General features: G+C 44.0%; 1 protein-coding gene across 1 annotated transcript in view; it reads right to left on the minus strand.

The window, feature by feature from the left end:
• The window catches only part of TPO (thyroid peroxidase), a 250,087-nt gene that overhangs the window by 97,170 nt on the left and 126,152 nt on the right, over window positions 1-26,765 (minus strand). Inside the window, exons 5-6 of the mRNA XM_044290990.1 lie at window positions 14,153-14,411; window positions 1,498-1,668 (exon numbers count right to left, since the gene is read on the minus strand). Of these exons, the coding sequence (XP_044146925.1) occupies window positions 1,498-1,668; window positions 14,153-14,411 (430 nt within the window). The remainder of the gene's footprint in view (window positions 1-1,497; window positions 1,669-14,152; window positions 14,412-26,765) is intronic.

Genomic DNA, 26,765 nt, shown 5'->3' on the forward strand with positions numbered 1-26,765 from the left:
ACCTGCAGTCCTATGTAACACCACAGGTAACACATAACTCTCTGAGTACAGGTAATGTAGATGTCACCTGCAGTTCTATGTAACACCAAGGATAATACAGTGATAACTCTAAATACAGATAATATACCAGATGTTACTTGCAGTTCTATGTAACACCAAGGATAATACAGTGATAACTCTAAATACAGATAATATACCAGATGTTACTTGCAGTTCTATGTAACACCAAGGATAATACAGTGACACTCTGAGTACAGATAATGTAGATGTTATTTGCAGTCCCATGTAACACCACAGATAACACAGTGATAACGCTCTGAGTATAGATAATCTGCAGAATCTACACCCACCAGGGAACAGTTGCAACACTTGTCGGGCGATTTCCATCCTCCTCTCAGTTTCCACACACAGGAAAAACGTAATCTTGTCCGAGGCCGACCTAGCTCCACCTATATGCCACCCCGTACACTCTCTCAATGAGCAGAGAAATAGAGTGATCAGAGAAACAGCACACAGGCAACGCATTATACCTAACTACAGTACTGTGAATGGGCAGAAGACAGGCAGATATGTGATCTTTTGTGGACCCTCTGACGCCGGTCAACGAACATAAACTTAGGCAAGGATCTGCTTCAGAGCAGTAGACATAAAACAATGGGATATATTTTTATGAGACTGTTCGCAAAGTTGTGTATTTTTTATTAAAATGTATTAGAGTAATATATAGCCTTTAAAGTGTATTTTATAGTTAATCTGTAGATGTAGTCATCAAAAGAAGGTTGGAGGACTGGTTCCCAGCTTTTGAAAATTAACTAGAAGGGGCTGACAAAGAGGCTGCTATCTTAAAAACAAGAAGGATTTTGATGAAGTTCTACAGGTTTTATTTACCTAAGGAAGTTAAGGGGTACTACTACTACAAAAAAAGGAAAAAGTAGCAAATGAACACAACATACCTCTTCAATCCCCCATTAATCCAGGGGTCATTTGGTTTTTGAATACAAGTGGCACGTAGCTGTCGCCATTAATAAATGCCCAGTGCTAAACAGTGATGCCAGTAATATGGCACGTGGCAGTGACTGCTGATGCCAATGATTGCTTTCAGATGGCAGCATCTGGAGCATCACGGCTGGATCGGCAGGGGATTGGAGAGGTGAGTAGTGTTTTTTTTTTTGTTTGTTCTTTCTTTCTTAGATTCTAATTCTGAACCTTATCACTATCTAATGTATTTGAAACAATATAGTTGTCATTTACTTCACCTTCATGTCCTCACTATAATAGAAAATAACAAATGTGAGCATAAAAAATAAAATATCTGAACATGTGTTGGGCTTTAAATGGTACATGTGAATGGTGTTAAAGTGGTTTGTGGAAAAGCAATGAATAGAACAGACATAACTCATGAGAGCCCTTTAGAAAATGTACGAAAGTTCTGACAACAGCCAGTCACTGATCTGTTCTTTAGAAAGAGCCTTTTCATTGACTGAAGAGAAAGCTGACCTGGTAAGCCGTGGTCACGACCTCGCTGCAAATTAAGAGATGCCAAATCCATTGAACCATTATTGGAGAGCACAAGCAGTTTTTCTGTTAACTCTTCATCCATAATTTCTTGTGGGGTTTGCAGTTTTGCAGGTTTTCCAAGCAAACCTCTTATCAACGGGTCGAGTCCTCCTGAAAAGACACGAGAATTAAGCACAACATAAATGTGTAAAATAAAAGAGTAGAACTACAAAGCCATTTTAATGGCTTTTAGAAATAGTTTTTTGTTTTTTTAAGACCAGGAAATAAGTATACATAGAGTAAATAAACTTATTCATACAATGCCCTGCCCACCACAGACCAGGATGATCTAATTTTATGTCCACCAAAATGACAGCAACCACCGTGCTTAAGGGATCCATGCTTGTAAGGTGGGAGTTGGGTCAGACAGGAGGCCAAAGTGATTCTGTCTTCCTAAAGTTCCACTTATACCTTGAACCAACTCAAATGGTGAGGGATGTCCCTCAGTACACCTTGTCCATGCAGAAGCAGGATAGGTTTCTCTAACCCCATACACTAAAATGTCGCAAAGGCAACCAGAATCCAAAGATGGCATCAGGTCTTGCAGGGTATTTATTGGGGAATCAGGCCATTGATTTCCTGTTGATTGTGGTTCTTTTCCTGTCCTAGTTCCCTGTGCTGTTGTTCCTGATTTGAATACTGATTTTCCATGCCCTGACCTCGGCTTTGTCCTTGGATATTGCATTGCTCCTTGGATTGTTTTTTTCCGGTGCTTGTTGTTCTTAGGCCCCAATTAGTATTCTACAGCCCCACTAAATATTTATAATGGAAATGTCATTATTTCACATTTCCCTTTCCGACCATTGTAATATGTATGGCGAAGGTTGGGTCTTTAAAGATGAACGCAACAGGTGCCACAGCCACCAGGTTTGATCCGGGGAGCCATTAATTGTCTGTGATAGCGTATGTCTCTGTGATAACCCATGCCATTTTAGTTGTAGATCCTATGATAGAGCCCTACAGGTTGCAGGGCTCTGTAAGAAAATATTTTTTAACTTATTTACTAGTTTGATAAATCAATGTGTAAACTATTTCCAGACCAATGGATTAGTGTAAATGTCTGGCAGGTCCACGTGTAATTCTGTAAGGATGTTTCTGAACATCCTTGCTGTGCTTGCATGCAGATAATGCAGCTACAGTAATAGAGAGCCATTTACAGCCCATAGAGAAGTCAGAGATGGTTTAATACTAGAGATGAGTGAAGTTTTTAAAAAAAATTGACTTGGAAGCTTTGCCGAATTTCACTAAGAAATTTGTTTTTTTGATAAATTAATTTGTCTTGAAGCGAGATAAAAATCAAATCTATCCTGGCCTGCAGGGAGAGTGTATCTCAGTGTACATCAGTGTGCATGCAACATGCACAGCTAATCAACATGCGTAGCGAAACAGTTTCTATGTGTCAGCCTGACAGGCAAGTCACTTATATTAATGTATGCCTCACCGTGCACGCCACCATGTTTTTTTAATCCATGTGGTGGCAGTGCAAACACATGCTTTTGAATCCTTTCTGTTAGCTGTAGAATGATGTGCATCACTATTAGGCTTAGTTCACACTTCAGTTATTTGGTCAGTTACGTCTATCAGTTTCTGTGAGCCCAATTCAGGAGCCAAGCCTACTCTTGGATTAGGTATCATGAATAGATCTGCACCTGTTCTGTGGGTCTGATCTGCACCCACTTTTGGCTGACAATAAATTATGAGAATTGCTGACCAAAAAAATGAAGTCCAAACTCAGCCTCACAGATCAATGTTAGCGTCAGGTTTAATTTATCAGCATGGACTGAACCGTGCAGTGGCCTAAGATTCAACTAGTGGCCCTGTGACAGAGTAATGAGGGGGTCAGCAGTAAGGTTATGTTGACATCACTTTTTATTTTTCCCTTCTTCTGATACCTCAGAAGAACAGCTAAAAAAAGTGGATCCTGTATTTTGAGCATCCTCCTTCATACGGTAAGTATTTGGTCATCATTTGATCAGTATTTGTAAGGCAAAAACAGGAGTGGATCCAAAACACAGAAAAAATGTGATGGAAATATTTGCATCTGTTCTGTGTTTTGGACCCGTTCCTGCTTTTGGCTTACAAATCATAATCAAATCCTGATGCAAAATACCGACCATGTCATAGAGGCCTCATGCTCAATTTGCATGTGTTTTGGCCATTTGAGTCTGATATCAGCTTTATTTAGATGGAAAAGAAGTCCTGCATGATCAGTATTTGGTCAGTTTTTTTGCATCAGTATTTGGTTAGTTTTGGTAAGGCACAAACAGGAGTGGGTCCAAAATAGAGATACAATATGATGGGAATATTTGCAAGTCTTATGTGTTTTGGACCCACTCCTGCTTTTAGCTTCCAAATCATGATCAAATCCTGATGCAAAATACTGACCATGTGATAAAGATCTTATGAATGCTCCAAAGACAGGATACATTTATTTATTTGTTTATTTGATGTTGTGAATGCCGCCAAGCAGGGACACTAGTGGCCCCGTAACAGATTAATCAGGATGGCAACAGCATACAGAGTCACAATAGTGGCCCCTCAACAGACAATTCAAGTTTGGCTGCCCAGTAGTCCAGAAGATCTTGGATCTTGGGTGACAGGGTACAGTCCAAGTATGCCACCACCTGCTGGTTTAAATTATGCTCCATGTCCTGCTGCTGCTGGGCAGTTTCTTCAGTAGGCAGCTGAAGAAAAATCAAAGACTCAAGACTTAAGTTGCTGCTGATGGAGCTGGTGCTGCTCCTGTACCCCCCTCCAACAGTCATAGCAGTGAGCTCGAGCTCAGAGTGTCCCCTCAGTTAGACCTTCATGAGGATGGGTGATGATGCATGTAGGCAGCGACCAACTGATTACAAAAGGATGTGCCGATAGTAGTTGCGTTTTTCATCCCTGTCTGAAGATGTAAGATAGGCCCCCATTTTGGACCAGTAGCGACAGTCAAATATTGTGGAGAACCAGTAGTCATCTCTCACATCTTCACATGCATCTGGCCATTTGCGCAAGGGACTCGGAGGAACTCCCTGCCTCCATCTCCACTGTATACTGCCATGGCCTGTTGGGGTCTTCTGTGTCATCTTCGTCATCACCCTCTAACTCCTCATGTTTCTACTGCTCCTCTGCTGTCGCTTGGGCAGATAATCCACCTAGCTGTGTATAGAATTCCTGGACCGGAGGAAGCGGCGGATGTCTCCTCCACATCTTGGCCAGTAGCTGCTGACTGTCCTCTAGTAGCTCGTCCTCGCTGTATAGTGGAGCTGAGCCCACAGCATATAATACTTGTCTGGCTGAGGGAACAGAAAAGGACAGGTAGAGGACAGGTGAGGGCACAGGGTCATGCCAACTAAGGGCTCTTTCATACGAGCGAATGCTGTGCATGTAATCCGCTGCGTGAAAGACAGCCAAGCCCCGCTCTGGAAAGCTGAGACATGGAGCATTAACATGAATGATAATGCTACGTGCCTCTCTGTGACCTTTTTACTACAAAATCACAGTGAGATAAAGTTGTCACCGTGATTTTGTAGTAAAAAGATCACAGAAAGGCACGGAGCATTATCAATCATTTTAATGCTCCATGTGTCTGCTGTCTAGAGCGGGGCTTGTCTGTCTTTCACGCAGCGGATACCACGCACGGCATCCGCTCAATGGCGGATCCAGAGCCTGGTCTCGGGAGGGGCACTTTCAGATTATTTTCTGTCCGCCGCCACAAAACAATGGTGCTTATAGAACAGACTCCACAGTGTAGGCTATATGTGTATAACAAACATATTTCACATGAAAACTTACAGTTACTTGGCTTGGCTCTTGGGGATCTCGGACGCCACTTCCACACTTTGGCCGGGGGCTCGGCGGAGCTGATGTTCTGTTTTATCCTAATGAGAAAGATTTTATGATAAGTAGGGACAGAGGGATAGCAGAGCAGGGAGAGGCCGGTGCTGCTACTAGGGGGTCATACCATGGGGGAGTAATAAAGCCCACCATAATCCCCCCCCCAGTAGTAATAATTCTCCTTATAATGTGACAGTGCAAAAAATACCCCCTTGTAATGCCCCTAGTTGAGCTAATGTCCCCATAGTGCCCCCATAATGTGCCAGTATAAAATACCCCTATATAGTGCCCATAGTAAATGACCCCATAGTGCTCCACACCCTCCTTCCTCCTAGTGCCCCCCATAATGTACAGTATAAAATGCTCCAGTAGATGCCCTCAGTGTCCCCCATAATTTGCAAGTATAAAATACCCCTTCTTAGTGCCCCCCATAGATGACCCCATAGTACTCCTCTCCCCCTTCCCCATAGTACCCACCATAATGTGTCCCAGTATAAAATTGTACTGTACAGAGAGCCCATATAAAATACCCCTTCTTTGTGGCCTCAGTAGATGCCCCTATAGTGCCCCCAATTATGTGCCAGTATTAACAGCCCCCCCTGCCAGTAATAAAAGCCCCCTATGCCAGTAATAGCAGCCCCCAGTAATAACAGCCCCTCTGTGCCAGTAATAACAGCCCCCAGTAATACGAGACCCTCTGTGCCAGTAATAACAGCCCCCAGTAATAAGAGCCCCTCTGTGTCAGTAATAACAGCCCCCAGTAATAAGAGCCCCTCTGTGTCAGTAATAGCCCCCAGTAATAAGAGCCCCTCTGTGCCAGTAATAACAGCCCCCAGTAATAACAGCCCCCCTTTGCCAGTAATAACAGCCCCCAGTAATAACAGCCCCCCTTTGCCAGTAATAACAGCCCCCCCTTTGCCAGTAATAACAGCCCCCCTCTTTGCCAGTAATAACAGCCCCCAGGTGCCAGTAATAACAGCCCCAAGGTGCCAGTAATAACAACCCCCAGGTGCCAGTAATAACAGCCCCCCGCCAGTAATAACAGCCCCCAGGTGCCAGTAATAACAGCCCCCCTTTGCAGTAATAACAGCCCCCCTTTGCCAGTAATAACAGCCCCCCTTTGCCAGTAATAACAGCCCCCAGGTGCCAGTAATAACAGCCCCCAGGTGCCAGTAATAACAGCCCCCCGCCAGTAATAACAGCCCCCAGGTGCCAGTAATAACAGTCCCCCGCCAGTAATAACAGCCCCCCTTTGCCAGTAATAGCCCCCCGCCAGTAATAACAGCCCCCAGGTGCCAGTAATAACAGCCCCCTGCCAGTAATAACAGCCCCCAGGTGCCAGTAATAACAGCCCCCCGGCAGTAATAACAGCCCCCCGCCAGTAAAAGTATTGTATATAATAAAATAAAAAAAACACATACTTACCTCCATGTCAGTGATACGATGCAGGCCTCTTCTGGCCTGTGTCCCACGCTGTATGGCTCAGGCGGCGCAATGACATCATCGCGCCCCTGCGCCGGCCTCTGATAGGCTGCAGGCACTAGGCCGGCAGCCTATCAGAGGAAGGGAAAGGGACACGCCTCTCCCTCCCCTACCGCAGCACAGGCAGGCATCTGTATCACTGTCCTGAGGACGGCGATACAGATGACTGGAGATGAGCGCTTCCACAATGGAAGCGCTCATCTCCCTGTGCCCAGCCGCCGCCCGCCGCAAGCTCGGGGGGGGGGGGGGTGGGGGGCAATTGCCCCGTTGCCCCCCCCCCCTGGATCCGCCACTGCATCCGCTCGTGTGAAAGAGCCCTAAGGGTTGTGTCTGACGAACCCACCGACTTGAAAGAGCCCTAAGGGTTGTGTCTGACGAACCCACCGGCTGGGGGTGTCTATTATCACTTGGAACGAAGTGGATGACCGAGTCAACCATTCAAGAGTTGCTGATCAAGACACAACCGCTAGATGACACCGGGAGCTCAGGCATCTCCCTGTGACTCCTGCTGCCACGCCCCCTTACTCTGCTGCGACTTGTGCCTACGCCAGAAACATTTAGGCCTCTGCCACTCCCCTGTGCAGGGCCTGACACTTCTCTTTCTGACATACTGTTAGATCAAATACATAAATAAAAAGGAAATTAAAACACCCCAAAAAAGTCAGTAATTTTTTCGCTTCACCACACAACAGCCAATAAGCCCTTTTTTTTCCCACTAATACACAACAAAAAGGACTTTAGAACATATAACTGCACCGCTGAACGGCAAATAGGCCCTTATTTTTTCCACTTATACATGCCACAAAAGGCTTTAGAACATATGACTGCACTGCTGAATGGCAAATAATACAGTATATCGTTTTTTGCCACTAATTTACACCAAAAAGGGATTTAGAACAGATAACTGCACCACTGAACGCCAAATAATATATACTGGTATTTTTTTTTGCCACCACTACATGCCAAAAAACGGCTTTAGATAATATAACTGCACAGCTGAACGGCAAATAATATATATTTTTGTGCCACTAATACACGCCAAAGAGGGCTGTAATTTTCTCACTTCCAAACACAACGGTTAATGGGCCCTTTTTCCCCCACTATAACAAGCCAAAAAATGCTTTAGAACATATAACTGCACCGCACAAGGGCAAATAATACGTAGAAATATTTCCTTGCAATAAACCCTGTTAATTGCTGTATCAAACAGCACTTGTACCCCAATAACAAGAAGGGTTTGCTGGAATTACAGAGCTGTATAATGGCAATTTGGATCCGCAGTCAGTGCAGCCAGGTGTAATAGGATTGTTTCTATTACCCAGGCTGTAATCTCCCCTACTGAACCCTGTTCTGCTTAAATACTGTGGAATGATTCCTCCCTATCCTTTCCCTGAACGTCTATACAGCAAAATAAAAGTTTTCAAGTCTTTTCTAGCACTGTCCCTAGCGCCTGCTGTCGTCACTCCCTGCACTAAGTACACTGGAAAATGTCTGAATCCAAGATGGCTGAGGTTATTTATTGGGTATCACAGGGCTGGCTGGGTATGATATCACAGGGCTGGCTGGCTGCTGATTGGCTGCATGCATGGCATTGTGGGTGATCCCTCATTCCCAGAGTTCCTTGCTCCATGTCATAACACGTGCAGCAGCCATTTTAGGAAAAAATTGAATTCATTATGTGAGGCAGTGACAGGCCTCATAGCTGTTAGGGGAGATATATGTCAGGATTTTTCTGTATCTTCCCCACAATCACCATGCCTGAAGTAAGACCAGGTGCCGTAATCACCTGGGGATAAAGTAATCCCCAAAATGAGCAGGGGGGGGGGTGATTCTGAGACAGAGTTCTGCTGAGGCTTTGTGTGTCTGGTCTCAGCTAGAGAAGCTGCGAGGCCACAAGGCTTGAAATAGGCTGAAGTTTGGGGGAACAAGCGATGCCTGCTGTAAGAGGGTCATACGGGCAGAGTCAGGCAGACTTCTGAGCCTTAGTTCCCCAGACATACTGGTTTTGCTACAGCCTGGAGGCTGCTGGACGATTGGCTGAGAAAGGCACATCTGAGACGGAGTGTGAACGGTCCTGTGTAGGTGAGTCAGGGAGACACACTTTATGTATTAGTTAGAGCCTAGCCGGGCAAGTGTTTATTATGTTGTGTGGATGTCACATGTGGTTAGATGAAGCTGCAGCTTCATTACCTGTATTGGCGGAAGTGTCCTGAATAAAGCACGAGTTTGGAAATTCAAACCCTTGTCTGGTGAAGCAATCTGTGCTTGTAAACCCCTGAAAGTAAACGATCCCTTACAATTTGGTGGAGGATGCAGGCGGTGTCCATGCTGAAAGGACACAACAGAAAGTGAAAGGGCAAAGTGGTTGCTATGGGCAACAAAATAACAGAAAAGAGCAGGTGCTGCTGAAAAACTCCTTGTGTCATTTCTGGATTTTTTTTCTGGTTTGCAAAGAAAAGTTGTGCGGTGAGGCCAGAAGCCCAGTGAGAGAGGCTGACCAGTGGAAATGACTGTGGCTTGGTGGAGCCCATGGAAGAGATCCTGCGAGTTAGTGAATCCCACTGGGGGTCATTCTAGACTCCAACCAACAAGTGTCTCGGGTCCTGCCCGAAGTTCTGGACTTCATAATGAGGGGGCCAGAGACAAATACCACTGTGTCACTGACCTTTGTGATGGACTATGGTCAGCATAGTGTCCAAAAACTATACCCAGGCAGTGGAAGATTTCCTGGCAGATCTGACCATCCAGAAGGTGACCCAAAAAGAGATAAATGATTTAAAGGGTCTGCTACCTGACGCTAAGGAGAAGATTAGAGGCTCCAGAGAAGCACAAGAAACTGCAGTGGACCCAGATAAAGTGCTTAAAAAGTTTGTGGATAGAACTCCCACAGGGTTCACAAACGAGCACAATGGTAGCCCTATGTCTGCGGCTGCAGCAGAGAGGAGTGGGGACTGCATTGAACAGTGAACCAACTGTGCATCAGATATCCCTCGTTCAACCCAGAAGAAGGTTGACCCATTCCTGGCTGGAGAGAAAATCATCTCTGGCCAATGTGCCGAAGAACGGGATTGAGCGGGGGCTGATGCTCATGAGAAGGAAACCAAGGCCCTCTCTCTGGCTAGAACCCTTGAAGTAGCACTCAAGGCCCAAGATTAGTTTTGGAGGCTGAACAAGCAACTTAGATATGAGATGGAGGATATCATGAGCTCAAAGGGTGACATCGCAAAGAACGTCCATGAGTTGGAGAAGTCCAAGCCAGTGCCGGTTGAGAAGGGGTCTGGAAATGGTGACGCTGAGGTTCCAGCCGAGGCAGAGAAGGTGGAAGAAGTTTTTTCTAAACAAGTTGATCAGGCTGTTGTAGATGCCGCCGTTAAGAGATGCCTGGCAGTGAGTAGCCAGGATCTAGTCTTGAAAGACATTCCCTCTGCCATCCATGCCTTCCAGGAAGCCAGTGGCCTTCAAGGAAAGAAATACGATGGGGTGACTCTCCTGGAGCTGGAATGAAGGGAGTACAGTTCTGGGTGACCATCTGGAGGGAAGGCCAGAAGATGAAGAGTCTGATAAGGACCCCAATGTCCCCAGTGCCTCCAGCCTTGATGAGAAAGATATCAAAAAGAATTAAGAATCTGAAACTGAAACCAAACCTGATTAAACCCTTGTGAAGAATAAAGGAAATAGAGAGGTGCTCTCGATGAATAGAAAAAAGAAACACAGTGAGTGTGAACACCAGGTGATGGCACAGCAACGGAAGAATCTAAAACTGATCATCTGGATCTCCAACAAGAGGAGGAGGCGGGAGCAACCCTTGGAAAATGCGGTTGTGAAGAAGGCAGAAGTTAAAGTTCGCAGATCTAAAAAGAAATCTGAAAAAGATGTAAACCAGAAAATAAAGAAGAAAGCCTCCATCAAAGAAGATAAGAGGAGTCCTTTAGACTCTGTCTACTAGGGAGAAAGCCAGTATTTGTGACAAACTGGGCTCTGCTGGCCTGGGTGTGGCAGAACAAGGGAAAAACTGGGGATAATGTGGATGCCCTCTGACAGGTATCCTATGGTTGTACAGGTGTTCACCCCCACGGGTTTGAACAGAGTAGGGGGGTATGTGAGGCAGTGACAGGCCTCATAGCTGTTGGGGGAGATATATGTCAGGGTATTTCTGTATCTTCCCCACAATCACCATGCCTGAAGTAAGACTAGGTGCCATAATCACCTGGGGATAAAGTAATCCACAGAGAGGAAGGGGAGGGTGGGTGATTCTGAGACAGAGTTCTGCTGAGGCTCTGTGTGTATGGTCTCAGTCAGAGAAGCTGAGAGGCCACAAGGCTTGGAATAGCCTGAAGTTTGGGGGACCAAGCAACGCCTGCGTAAGAGGGTCGGATGGCCAGAGTCAGGCGGACTTCTGAGCCTTAGTTCCCCAGACATACTGGATTTGCTACAGCCTGGATGCGGATCAAATTCTACTTTGTCAACTTTGATTCGCTCATCTCTAGTGACCACTAATAATCTTTTTTTTTTTTTTACGGCAGTCCCTAAGGGATCTTAGGCTGGGCCGGAGTCTTTTAACTGCAGCCTACTCTAAGCTCTGCACGGGCCTCCTGTGCAGTGGAGATTGGGGGCATGGCTGTAACGTGTGAGCCACACTCCTGCCCTAACTGCCCAGACTGGCAGGAGCATTAATTCAGGAGTTTCCACCCCATAAATGGCATGGACAATAGTGCCAGCTGCATGCAAGCAGATACAGAGGAAGCTTACTCCCTGTCTTCTATTGGTACCTTGTAAATGAGATTGCAGGGTGCTGATGTCAGTGCAGGCAGGCTAGGGCCTATTAAAGGCCCCAGGCATGCCTTTAGCATGTCACAGAAGGCTGCACCTCTGTGGCACAGCCTGCTGGTGAATGTCAGTATAGCACTGACATTAAAATACATTTCAGTACAGTAATAATGCAATGTATTTTAGAAGAAATCAAAAGATTGCTTATTATAGTCCCCTTTTGTGGCACTATTAAATGGTTAAAAAAAGTTAAAAAAAATGTATACAAAAATTCCAAGTAAAACACCTTTTTTCCATCTGAAAAACAAACAAACACTATAAGTAACTTAAGCAGAGAGGAATCATGACTTCAGATGGAAAAAAAGACGAATATTCTAAAAAACTAATATATTTGATATAGAGCTATATATTCATTTTTTGAATATTCATAATATTCTAAAACAAGAAAATATAGCAATATAGCGAATATTCGAGAAAAAAAAACAAATGTAGAACAATTTAGCTAATATAGTGCTATAATGTTTTTTTTTTAACAGTTGAACTGTTACAAAAATTACAACTATTAGACAAAGAAGATTATAGCACTATATTAGCTAAATTGCTCTATATTGTTTTTTTCAAATATGTACTATATTGCTATACATTCTTGTCTTTGAATATTACAAATATTCTAAAAAACAAATATATTTGTTTTCTAGAACATTCGTCTTTTTTGTTTTAATCTATACAGTTGTTCCACTTTGGCATGCTCCTCCCCGATAAGCGTCCCCGTCACCATGGGAATGCCTGGGGGTTAGAATATACCATCGGATCTGAGTTTTCCCGAGCTCATTCATTCTCATTACAAAAATTCACATCACGAAAATTCTCTTTATGAAAATTTGTATTGCAAAATTTCGCAATTAACACTACTCCTAACGAATATTCGAATTTGTGAAAATTCTACAAAATATTTGCGAAATATCGCATATTCGAATACGACCCCTGCCGTCATCATCACTAGTTATTATATGGGTAATGAAAGTATTAACTAAAACAGACATGTTGGGAGGGGTTACATATGTTCTTTAATGGGGAACAGGAACTGGTGTGAGTCATGACAATCTGCACAGAGCTGTGGAATATGTTGGCGCTATAAAAATCAATAAAGTAGATAAGGCTATGTTGACTTCTGCATTATTCTACTCAATCATAGGCGCAGAACAAGGAACATAATGGCAGTGCAGGATCCATTACATGATGGACACCAATGGCATCTGACACAACCCACCAAAATATAGATGTGAACTCAATCTATTAATTGCGGCATGTGGTTATTTGTTTTTGCTTTTGTACAAAAAAACAAAAACAAAACATGAATGTAACAATAGTAACTGCACATTTATCCATTTTACTTACTTATTAATTATATTATCATTTGTAATTATGTTTTAATAGACGAGATTAGAATTATAATATAGCAAAGTTGTAATATTGAAAAAAACTGTGTTGTATTTAGCCATTTTATCATATTAAATTCATCAAGCTAAATGGAAAAATGTAATAAAATTTGCAGTCTGATGTTTTCAGAAAACAGCATTTTTATAGATATAAGCTCTTTATTTTATGGAGGCGTTTTCTATTAAAATGAAAATAGAGGCACTTATGTTATTGTTTATGGCGTGATGATAACCAGTAGCACAGTTTCTTCATCTGTTTTTACTGGAGCCTCACCAGGCAGAACACCTTATCCCAGACTTCACCTCCCATGATCCCTTCATCTGTTTTTACTGGAGCCTCACCAGGCAGAACACCTTATCCCAGACTTCACCTCCCATGATCTTAAAAATGGCCTGAAACATTCTTAAAAGTCCTACATATGTCTCCACGGGGAGAGGAGAACTAAGCTACAAAATGACTGTTTGTGATGATCCAAGGCTAACTTTACCACACAATTGCCCTCAGCCAGTGAAGGAGCATGATATTGTATTTCAATCACCCAATGGTCAATCATCAATTTGCACTGAGAATGACCCATGTTGACCCAGTAAAACTCTGACCCACTCAAATTTGTGCTGGCTATTCCGGAATAGTGGGGTCTAAAAGATTCCTTTATATTCAGCCTTTAACTTTGTATCCCTATGCAAGGATCTGGTCTTTACCAGGGAATTGCCAGATCATGGCAGAGCATAATAATATCAGAGGTGTAGTCGTTAACCAGGCTAAAGTCAGCAACAGTTAGTCAGCAATAGTTATAAGGATGTGGAGAGAGTGGGATGAGACAACAGGTATAAGCTGGAAGTCCAAGGGTTAAACACGAGCATTGTCAAAGACAAAACCAGCAACACATGTCGGTAGTACAGGAGGCATAGTTAGCAACAGGAGTCAGCAGTAAAGGAGGCACAGTCAGCAACAGGTGCCCATTGCCTTGGCATTCTAAATGAGAATGTTGGAGCTTCTAGGTCACAGGAGAGGCAGGCACTATTGGTTGCCTTGCAGTGCAAAATATAAAATGTTAATGTTTATTAAAGCTGTGAATTACCTTCTTTTATTATCCTCCAGGGGCGGAAAAATACTTCATTCAGTAGAAGACTTGGGTACTGTGGGTGTTCTCTGTACTGAGAATCTAATCTGTGCACAACTGGAGGAATAGTGGCATGGCCAAAACGAAAAGCTGCTGTAGAAAATATATTAGAAATTGAGGGATTGATGTTTTCATTGTATCTTTGGTAACTGCCAATATATTTTTGAAAAGCTGAGGGACCCAGAATTTTGGGAATGTAATCTCGCATGGTGATGACCTAAAAAAACATAAAATGCAGTATATACTTGAAATGTTATTTTCAAACAGTCTTCAAGCCCCAGTCAATTCAATTCATTTTCTTTTGCACACTATTTCCACCTACAGGTATGTCTATTTTTAACCTTTAAGAACACATAGATATAGAATTATCTATCTTCAGACAGAAGAACACACAGTATTGAAATTAGGCTTCAGACTATTAGAAAGGTCTTACTCTCCATTCACGACAAGGCCCCATTCTTGATATAGGATGGGGACTGAGATGTGGGACAAACATCTTTTAGACATTTATGGCATATCTAATCAATATGCCATATATTTCCCAAGTGGGATAATCCCTTAAAAGGAGTTGCTCCATCAGGACTGCCTCTGTCCATTTGCCCTATTAGGCTCGGGAGGTGACATCCCCTCTTTTAGAGAACCACTTGGGCTGTACATGTATCACTATAAAAGCTGAAATGTATAGCTGACTGCACCTTGAAAATCAGCAGTTTGTTGGCGGTCTCTGAAGCCATGGTGGATATCAAATTAAAGAGTTTGGCTTTGATTAGACAAGCCCTCAAAGGGAATTAAAACCTGGTATGTGCTGAGTGTCTGGATGTTTAGGTGGGGTCAACAATCCACTTTTTCTTGGTTAGGTTATTTAAATACAGAGCTAGGGCAGTAACCTGGACCTTCTCCTCAAGTGATAGAAAGCTTAGCTATAGCTCTGCCCCTTGATCCTCCAAAACCATGGTGAATGTTTAGGAACTTTCAAAATAGATGCTTGTAATGCAACTTTTCCAGCAAGTAGCACACTCAATAGAACGATTTGCATGTTTGTGACTGTGGGTGAGAAAATGCAAACATTTCTTGAATGCCTAATCTAGCACATCTAAGTTAATATTTGTTTATGGATCATAATATTTAGTAGTACTGGTGTGAAACAGTATAACCAAATTAATCACAATGCAACCTCTATTATCATTAAAGGGGCTTTCTGAGACTTTAATACTGATGACCTAGGATCTGATTGGTGGGAGTCTGACACCAGGGACATCTGCCGATTAGCTGTTTGAAAAGGGAGCGGTGCTCGCGGTATTGCTGCAGCCTTTACACAGCTTTTCCTAGGCCACTGACGACACATTCATTGGTCACATGACCTATGTGCAGTTCAGCCCTATTCAAGTAAATGGGGCTGAACGTGATACCAAGCACAGCCACTATACAATGTACGATGCTGTGCTTGGTAAGCATGGGGAAGGCCATGGCGCTCACAGGAGAGCTGGTGCCTTCTCAAACAGCTGATTGGCAGGGGTTCCACGGTGTTGGACCCCCGCTGATCAGATATTGATGTACTATGCAGAGGAGAGGTCATCAGTATTAAAGTCTTGGAAAACACTTTAAAAAAGTGTGGACTGATTATCAATGAGAATTGCCGCATTAAACTTCTGTCAAATGATCCTTAGCCTCAGACTACAAATAACAATGAATGCTGAAAAAAACACAAAAAAAAAAACCACAGAGATACAATTTCTAGGATATTGGACATGCATTTTACAGTAATTTCATGATTTGGGTGCATTAGCAGAAATATAATTTACAGTGTAAGAATCACTCTGCCAGACTGAAAATCATCTGCGTTTCATTGCAATAAGGGTACGGCTATACAGTCAGGTTTCCTGATGCCATTTTGGAAACCAAAACCAGGTGTGGATCATAAAAAGAAAGAAAGCATAAATGAAAGATACTACTTCTCCTCATTTTTGAATGCCTTGCTGGTTTTGGTATCACTGAAGTGAGAGGCGCTAAAATATCAAACTTTATTAGATACAAAATAAAAAGAAGGGGTGTGTATGTAGAAAAACCTCACAAAGATGCAAAAAAAAAACTGCAAAGATAAATAAAGTGGTGCCTGCAGGCTGGATGGCTTACAAGATGGACAGAAGACTCGGACCATATATATCATGTCTATCTGTATGAATTACCAAGCCATAAAAATAATGATGTTGCCATACAAGCGCCACATGGGCAGCACAGTCAAATAATAATGGTGGGTGACCAAATTATCAACTGACTGGTTAAGTCAGGTGAGAACCGTGCAAGCCCAAAAGTTAGGTTAGGTAGTACTAAAAACAAAGTACAGGGGAAAAGAGGGGGGATGGGGAAGGAGAAGGGGTTTGTATATATAGTAGGTGTCCCAATAACTCTGCGGTCCGTGCAGCTGGAGGGTACTAAACCCAAACTCAATTGGTATCAGTAGGGTTACCAGTCACATAGTTATAGTGGCTGACTCTAAATATCCAACACCCCAAGACCTAACTACCTGACCTATAACTAGCTAGAACTCCCATACATTGCGTCTAGACAAGGCTCAATGTGTTTCTTCATAAAGATTCATCAGGAGCTTTGATCGTGCACGTGGTGAATAATAGCAAAAAGAGACTGCCACCCTGGTGGTGTACGGCAGCATATTTGGCGCTGTGATGGCCATGAGACAGCCGGCAAAAATGCCGGGATAAATGGGAGGGGGGCCAACATGTGGCCAATGAGAGCCCGGAGAGGCTAAGAAGCCTGCACGTAAGCTCCCCGGCATATCAATCGCCACACATGATGCGTCACCAGCCTTATGTCACGGCCAGTGGTATGTTTTGTGACACTTTCCTTCACTTGGTTGCCCGTGGCAATGTGTGGTGTTGTGTGCATGTGGTGGCAGTGTCTCAGCCCTATGGCTGATCCCCAGGACATGATAGCCACACATGCCATTGCCGTGGCAACAGGTGAAGTGTGTTTTGTTTATGTGTGTATTCCCCTTTAAGTGGCCGTCTTCCCTTGCCTGGTGTTGGAAGGGTTAATTCCCTTCTATGTGTGTGAACACTGGGTGTGTCTGTGTGGGTGTGACTACTTGGGCCTATAAAGCCTCAGTGAATATCACTTGTCTGAGGGGTACTTCAGCCATGGTTAGCTGGAGCAACCTCCTGTGTATCCCATCTGCCAGTGGGGGCCACCCTTGTGGTCATAGGTTTATGTATGGTGTTTAGAAGATGTTTGGTCTTTATTTATTGCAGAATATAGTTTCCTGGGTTCCCGTGTGATGTCTGTGTGTGCGGTGTCCTTTGTGTTGTTTGGGGACAGCAGCACTTGCACGTGGGTTCCAGGTTGTGTGTCTGTGGCAGGTAAGTGTGGGACTAGTCTCACTTACCTGTCATTGCCATATGTCTGTTCATGTTCCCCTTTCTTTGTAGCTTGGCCAGTGAGACTCCAGTTCCTCCGTGTCTAGGAGGAACAGGTCGTCTTACCCTGCTCCTAGTCCAGGGCCACCCTGAGGGCTAGCAGGAATATCAGGTTCCGGAGTATGAGCCCTCCTTCCTTCAGGGTTGGCTCATACGGATAGGAGACAGGGTCAGAATTAGGGATGTGTAGGAGGTGACCTGCTCCCTGATTCCAGTCCTGGCCTGGCATTGACCATCCACCTTCTGATACCGCATGGCTGAGGGTTTTCCCCATCCTCAGCCGTGACACCTTACTTGCTATGCAAATAGGTAGGGGAGGGTAATTGAGGCAGGATATACCAAACGGGAAATGAGGTATCTCTCAAGGGACTCAGGACAGGTAGATATATAGTACAGTGATCGATTATATACAAACACGTGTCTAGTAAGATAAAGACGGATAGTTGCCCAATCAGGAACATAATCTAATAGTAAGAGTGACACAATGTCGTGATGTTGCCCTGGTGTGAAAACACAGGGCAACGGTGTGTCAAAGGAATTAAGACACAGGAGCAAAAGCCCATTTAAAGGCATGACATGATCTATAGTCTATTATTTAGTCACTAAAACAGGCATAGGAGATATGATCATTTAATCCCAAGGGACGAACCGTGTCCAATCTATAAGTCCACTGGGCCTCTTTTTGAAGGACACATTGATCAAAATTACCTCCCCTTGGGGACAGTGGCACTATATCAATTCCCTGAAAAAGGATAGAGCAATACAAACCCGAATGGTTTCTATTGCTGTGGTGTGACATAGGCGTGTCTGCCTTCTTCATCACATCATTCAGATGCTCCCCAATTCTGCAGCCAAACTCACGGACTGCTTACCGACGTACTGTAAACGGCAGACACAAGTGGCCAAGTAGACCTGGCCAGAAGATCTGATGTTATAAGATTTTGCCGTGGTGGTGCTAGTAAAAGTGCGCTCCAGTTTCATGGAAGCACATGCAATATAGCCACTGCAGCAGAAAGTCCCCTGAGTCAAGTTGATCAGCCAGGTGTCTGGAAAAAATCTAAGGACAAGCCTATCCTTCAAATTATGACCCCCTACGGTAAGTAATGGCCGGGCGGTCCACCATTAAGTGACCAACATCAGCATCTATTTGTAGGATGCTCCAGTATTTCCGGAGGATATCCTGGACTGGCGCATTAGCACCATCAAAAGTCCCTATCAGGCGAATCTGGTCATTATCAAGTTCCCGGCTTCTGGGATTAAGACAAGATTTGCGTGTAAAAGCAAGCGAATGTTGCTAAACTGACGCGAGAACCTTCCGAGGATAGCCACGCTACAGGAACCTGTTTTCTAGGTCCCTAGCTTTTGTTTTAAAGTCTAGAATGGAGGAGCAATTACAATGGACGAGGAGATATTGCCCCTTAGGTATAACTCTCCAGAGATGGAGGGGATGGCAGCTCTCCCAGTGTAAGAAACTATTAGTCGCTGTTTTTTGCGAAATAAACTAATATGAATCTTGCCATTGTTGGTCTTCTTGATGGTTAAATCAAGTAAAGTAATCTGGACTGGGTTAATCTCGGAAGTGAAGAAGAGGCCACATTTATTGATATTAAGGGCACTGACAAATTTCCTGAAATCTTCTTCAGTTCCCATCCAGAAGATAAGGACATCATTGATGTACCTTAACCATACCGAAATGTACGAAGACCATGCCATAAGCTACTCTCCAAACACCACCACCTCTTTCTCCCACCAGCCCAGGCATAGATTGACATAGGATGGCGCGCATGGACTACCCATGGCCACGCCCCTGAGCTGATGGTAGAAGTGGCGATTAAAAAGACATTATGATGTCAAATAAACTTCGGTAGATCAGTGACAAATTCATTGTGGGGTGAGAACTCCCTGCAACGTTGTTGGAGGAAGTAGCGTACAGACCCCACACCCTCCTCGTGGGGAATAGAGCTTTAGAGAGCCTCCACATCAAGGCTAGCAAGCAAAGTGCTTTCCTCAACATAGAGGCCATCCAATTTGTTAACAATCTCCATTGAATCCCTCATGTAGGAGGGCAGGGACATGACGAAGGGTCCTAGGATGAAACTTTAGTACTACCTAACCTAACTTTTGGGCTTGCACCGTTCTCACCTGACGTAACCAGTCAGTTGATAATTTGGTCACCCACCATTATTATTTGACTGTGCTGCTTATGTGGCGCTTGTATGGCAACACCTTGATTTTTATGGCTTGGTAATTCATACAGATTGACATGATATACTGTATATGAGTCCTCTGTCCATCTTGTAAGCCATCCAGCCTGCAGGCACCACTTTGTTTATTTATCTTTGCAGTTTTTTGCATCTTTGTGAGGTTTTTCTACACACACACCCCTTCTTTTTATTTAGTATCTAATAAAGTTTGATATTTTAGCGCCTCTCACTTCAGTGATATTATTACTATATATGAGATGCATACCTCCTGAGTCCTTATATTTTTTGTGCATCAGTCACTGCTGGCTTGGGCCAAATCTTGTCATACCCCAAGAGTCATGAGACTTTTACTGCCTGCAAAGTATTTTTTTTTTAAGAATTTAAAAAATGTCAGCTCTAAAACATGAAGCTTGGTATTGAGATATCCCTATTCCTATTCAGAGCACATCTGATAATGTATTTTGCATTAGGAAATTGAAGTACAACTAACTTCCTAAACTGTGAAGGTGTACTACCAACTGAAGTATTCAAGAAATCAAGATCACTCTAATCTTAATCCTTCTATATCCCACGAAGGTTGTCTCTATATGTACTATTACATGTCTCTTCCATAACTCAAATTACTTCTGTTAACCCCCCTCTGTCGCTCATGCTCTGCTTCCTCCTTGCTTTTCTTACGCTTCATGCCTATATTCCTCTTCCACGCTTGAATACTAATCAGTCAGCTCTACATAGACCTTCTGTAGTCTTAAAATAATGCAGTTTCCTTGCTTTCTGTTTAGCGTCTTGCTTCAGATGACAGTGTACACGCTTGTAAGCAATCTTTACTGTCTCTTGTCAAAAATCTAGATTTGTGATGTTAGCAAGCTTCTTATTAAGACGTGCACTGTAAAAACTTGCCAACCTTACACTTTTTTTGTTGTCTATTAGCCCTGATGACCTTATCTAAAGTACTCCCTCTCTGGCCAGCTGCTACTTCTGGAAATTGAAGACACAAAAATTGGTTCATAATAGAATTCCTGACCTTATATTTATTGCCAAACAAACACACTATTTTCATGTTTCGGTGTTATTAACACTGCTAACATTTTTTTATCTTTGGCACAGGGATTTTGCACAAACAGCTATTGCCTTTAATCTAATATCCAGACCCCTTATCTGCTTTTCTTGTGCGGACGAATATCTAATGTGTGTTCCTGTCTACAGCCTGGATCGATTGAACAGTGTGCAGATGCGTAATCAGATTTGCACCCTCTAAAATACATTTCAGGCAATAGCAAAAAAAAAATCTCTCTGCACGCATGATTTTAACTCCAAACAATATAAGGTTATTGTTAGCATATCTGTAAAGAGTGCTGGTCAGGGGCGTACATAGAAATCACTGGGCCCCATAGCAAAAATCTGAATTGGGCCCCCTAACCCCGCCCACTACCCACCATGGCCCCTCCCACTGCCTGACCTGGCTCCTCCCATGCCACACCCCCATTAAATAAATTTATACATGACCTACTGAAACTGTTAGGGATAAACATTTTTATTTTATTATTAACCAACTTTGTTGCAGTAACATATATAAAATGTACATGTATTTTCCAATAAGGATTTGTTCTGTTTGTTTGCGTTTTGACAGTGAAAAAAATCTCTAAATTGGGGGGGGGGGAAAGGTTTTACTTTTTTGTCGCCATATTTGGACCCCTATAACTTTTTTGTAATTATGTATACGGAACTATATGGGGGCTCAAATTTTGAAGGGCGATCTGAACTTTCCATTGATACCATTCTGGGGTGTTTATGACTTTTTGATCACTTTTTAGTTAAATTTATTGTGGAAAAGGAAGCGACTAAAAACAGCTAATCCGCCTTTTGGACTCTTTTCTGTTTTGCCATATGGGGAATATTTTTTTATATTTTCATACAATGGGCGTGTCACTTCCCAGGCTTGCCAGAGTGGGCACAGGACAGTGGACACAGATGGGCCATGTCACTTGCCAGGCTTTAGCAGAGTGGGCACAGGACAGTGGACACAGGGCGCAATATGCATGCCACACAACTGAGCGAGTGCAGGGCAGGAGCGCATACACATCACTCCTCCTGCCTCTGTCCACTGTGCTAAAGCCGGACATAAGTCATCCCCCACATCTTAACCCCTTTGCTACCTGCGCCATTTTGTCATCACTTCTCTTTCTTACCCCAAATATCATACGGTACCTAGTCTTTGCTGAGTGCTGACTGAGTCTGCTCTCTCTCAGTCTCACTCGTCTCAGGCAGCCAGGGCCAGGCACTGCAGGCAGCACGGCAGGACGAACGGTTCCCTTCGCTGCACTTCGGGCCCCTCAGTGCCACGGGCCCCATAGCAATGGCGTGGTCTGCCTCTATGGGCGGTACGCCACTGCTGCTGGTTGAACAGAACAGACTCGTTAACAGTAATGCAGCCAGAAATTCTAGAATACTTTTTATATATTAAAGGACAATCAAAGGTGTGGAGCAATATTAGCAAATTGCTTAACGGGATCCTGTCCTGTCACCACCATTGCTTATATGGCACTGTAGGTCTCCCAGACGGATTTCTAACCATTCTTGTATATGCAATATAAATGTATTTGTACCCCTCAAAAAACAAGGCACGGTACTTACTGTTCGTGGAGCCCAGCCTCGCCCATTCTTAGTGAGCCCAGCAACTTCCCTCATCTTGTATTCTTCTTGATGTGCCGATGTCACCCTGCCACAGCAGTAAAATCTTACGCATGCACAACATCATCTAATGTGAGCGCCCGTGTGCTATGAATTCCTGTGCTGTAGTATATATCCGGGATCCAGATATCCCTTCATCTCTGACCACAGAAACTCCAATCTGCTGAAAAAGGTCCCTATGGGCCGAAATGTCTGGCTCACATATGGATAGTGGTTACTCAACATTTAATTTCCTATAAACTGGATCATGAACCTTTTATTGTGAAAATCACTAAATAAAATTACCTTTTAAATTGCAAATAATATTCTGTGTGCTGCATATTTATACTACTGTTGGATGACCGTCGGGTCTTTGCTGGTACCTGGAAGAGCTTAACAGTGTGCGGTACTCCATTTTCCAATATTCTGAATTCCTGTGCTGGTATTAGCCTCAATAACTGAACTGCACATGGATCTTTTACAAGCTCATTACCATATGTATAAAATATTTTTTGAGGGACACACATACATTTATATGTATTATCTGACAGAGAGTAAACTTCAGTGACCGATGTTGGGTGTTGTATTCATGAGATTCCTGCCTTGTCAACAACAGAGCTTTTCTGCATCAGACAATATTTGTGTTAACATTTTTTACATGAATTTTTGTTAAGGATACTTAGTATTTTACATGAAATGGCATTTATAAATGTAAAATTTTTATGTTTGTTTTATGTTCACCACAGGTGAACAAGACTTTTGTGAGTTCTGTATTTCTGCTTTTTGGCTTTAATTTACTGGTAAAATGAATGATATGCTACATTTAACTTTGATCCCTGATGTAACACCTTGTATTCCAAAGTCAGTGCTGACTGCGGTATCTATGTGGTTTTCAGAGGGAGAGATGCAAATGGTGGCTATGACATCTAGGTGACTAAGATTTGCCCCTTTGTCTACCGTCTTAGTACATCTAATAGGATACCTGTCATTGTTATGCTGGAAGGCATAATGCGCTGCAATATAGAAGCATTGAAGTGTATTTTATAAGCAATAAGGAAATTACATCTCAAAGTTCCTTAGTAAAACTACAAAAAAAAAGCCAAATAAAATGTAAAAAATCTTGGAAACAACAATAAAAACAAAAATCCCTTTCCATCTTTATTATGTAAAAAAAAAAAAAAAAAAGGAAGGAAGCCCAAAATAGGTACTGCCACATCCATACTCTCCCAAAGTATACATTTATCATGCTATTTAATCCACATGATGGACACCTTAGCAAAAAAAATTAAAAGAAGATTAGAACTGCTGTGTCAGTTATGAATCTCTAACTATGGCAACACAACACAATTACAAAAGTGTATTATTGTGCAAAAGCAATTAAACCTAGAAAAACAACTATAAGAAAATCAGGATTGCTGTAATCATGTCAACTCATAGAATAAAGTTAATGTGTTATTTAAACCTGTGGGGGTTTGCTCTGGTAGGCAGATGGTAGCGGTGGCAGTATAGAGGCTCAGGAGACAGGCTTTGTGTCCTAACCGTGCTCTTTTATTAACTTTAGTGCATCACATCAAAAACTGTGTAATTCACACAACAGCAATGTCCATAAACCCCACCTCCCACAATGGACAAGTTAGACAGGCCACGTGTCGGCCTGGACAAGGGATTGGCTCCGGCCACAGGATCCCTTCTTTTGGTCCTTTGCTGAGCCTGCAGCAATTGGGCAGTCTTTGTTAGATGAGCGGACTACAGAGCTCAGCCTGACCGTGTGATCAGCCTCCCGTACAGCTTCCTGCAGTGAGACAGGAGACCACACATCATCAGCCCCACAGTCAGTGAGCATCAAACCTATATTCACAGCCCTGGGTGTAGCAGGCAGACCACACCCACCGAGCATAGTGAAGGATTAACTCCTTCCCTACCCAACTAATGCCAGAGATAACCAACCTGCCAGGATCAGTGTAGACTGAACCAACAACCAAAACCCGTCCACCCGTGGTGGTCCGTGGTTCAGACCACCCTGGTTGTTGGTTCAGACCACCCTGCTCTTTGCCTGTTCCCAGTAAGAGCCGGCCCGGACCGCTGTGTGACAGCACTCACTGCTGACAAAACACAAAAGACCCAGCTCTTACTCCACCGGGGCCACGACCCCCAGTGGCACGTATCTTCCATCCACTACCACTCCAGACACTCTCTTACATATCCCCCCCCTTTTGTTCACCCCTGAAGGCTTGAAGACCCTGTTCAATCCTACTGGGGTGAACACACATATAGCAGTGTACCCGGGACAGGGCATCAGCGTTCCCTTGCAGGCGACCTGCCCTGTGCTCAACCCTGAACTTAAAATTCTGGAGGGATAAGAACCATCTTGTGACCCGAGCTCTCCCCTCCTTAGCCTGGCTCATCCACCGGAGAGGGGAGTGGTCAGTCACCAGACGGAATCTTCTCCCCAACAGGTAATACCTGAGAAATTCAAGTGCCCACTTGATGGCAAGGCATTCTCTTTCTACCACACTGTACCGGGTTTCCGCTGGGGGGAGCTTGCAACTCAGGAAACCAATGGGGTGTTCTTCACCATTGATTTCCTGGGAGAGTACCGCCCCGAGGCCTACTCCAGAGGCGTTCGTCTGAACTATAAACTCCCGTCCGAAGTCGGGCATCACCAGAACTGAGGACCTGCATAAGGCCGACTTCAAACGGGAGAATGTCTCTTCCGCCTGCTCATCCCAGCGAACCATTACTTACTTCCTACCTTTCAGGAGTCCTGTCAACGGGGCAGCTATAGTGGCGAAATGTGGAATGAACCGCATATAGTACCCTACCATCCCTAAAAATGACCGCAGTTGCCTGGTCGTAAGGGGCCAATTTCGGATCGCCTCGATCTTATTTATTTGGGGCTTAACGACTCCGCGTCCAATTACATAACCCAAATACCACGCTTACTCCAGGCCCACTGAGCACTTTTTTGGGTTGGCGGTCAATCCTGCCTTCCTAAGCGAGTCTATCACTGCTTGAACCTTCGACAAGTGACTTTCCCAGTCCTGCCTAAATATGATTATATCATAAATATGCTGAGGCATACCGGAGATGTGGTCTGAGGACGATATCCATCAGCCGTTGAAACGTGGCTGGAGCACCGTGCAACCCGAAGGGCAAAACTCTATAATGGAACAGCCCCTCCGGCGTGACAAAGGCGGTCTTCTCTTTTGCTGTCTCTGTTAAAGGTACCTGCCAGTACCCTTTTGTGAGATCTATCACCGAGAAATACCTGGCTTTACCCATTCGCTCTATTAACTTGTCTACTCGCGGCATGGGATAGGCGTCAAACTTTGAAATCTCGTTTAGTTTCCGGAAATCATTACAAAAACGTAATGATCCGTCAGGCTTTGGGATAAGAACTATCGGGCTAGCCCACTCGCTTCTAGACTCCTCAATGACCCCTAACTTCAGCATAAACTTTACTTCCTCTGAAATGGCTTGTCGCCGGGCTTCCGGTACCCGGTACGGTCGTAACCGGACCTTTTCATGGGGCTCGGCGACAATGTCATGTTGGACTAGATTGGTACGTCCCGGAAGGTCAGAGAAGACGTCTTTATTCCTGCTAATGAACTCCTTCCCTTTTTGAGTCTGCTTAGTCGACAAACCGCTACCTATCTTTACTGAAGGGGTGTCCTCTGGTACCACCGTAGGGCCGGAGACGTTCTCTGCAGTCAAGACAAAGCGCGGGTCATCCCCAAGGAGACTTTCTCTATCTTTCCAGGCTTTCAGAAAATTAACGTGGTACACCTGCTCGGGCTTCCGCCTTCCTGGCTGGTATACCCTGTAATTCACGGGGCCTAACTTCTCTCTTATCTCATACGGTCCTTGCCACCTGGCCAGGAACTTGTTGTCTATGGTGGGCACTAGTACTAACACTCGGTCGCCCAGGTTAAACGTCCTTACCTAGGCGGCCCGGTTGTACACGCGGCTCTGGGCCAGCTGTGCCGCTTCCATATGTTCACGGACTATGGGCAGAACTGTCCCTATCCGGTCCTGTATCTTCTCGATGTGCTCGACCATGCTTTTGTGAGGGGTAGGCTGTTGCTCCCATGCCTCTTTAGCGATATCCAACAGCCCTCAGGGATGCCTACCATATGACAGCTCAAACGGTGAGAACCCCGTGGACGCCTGGGGCACTTCTCGCACTGCAAATAACACATAGGGCAGCAAGAGGTCTCAGTCCTTTCCATCTTTTGCCACCGCTCTCTTGAGCATGGACTTTAGGGT

Source organism: Bufo gargarizans, chromosome 4 (genome assembly GCF_014858855.1).
Source record: "Bufo gargarizans isolate SCDJY-AF-19 chromosome 4, ASM1485885v1, whole genome shotgun sequence".
In the NCBI taxonomy this organism is placed as follows: domain Eukaryota; kingdom Metazoa; phylum Chordata; class Amphibia; order Anura; family Bufonidae; genus Bufo; species Bufo gargarizans.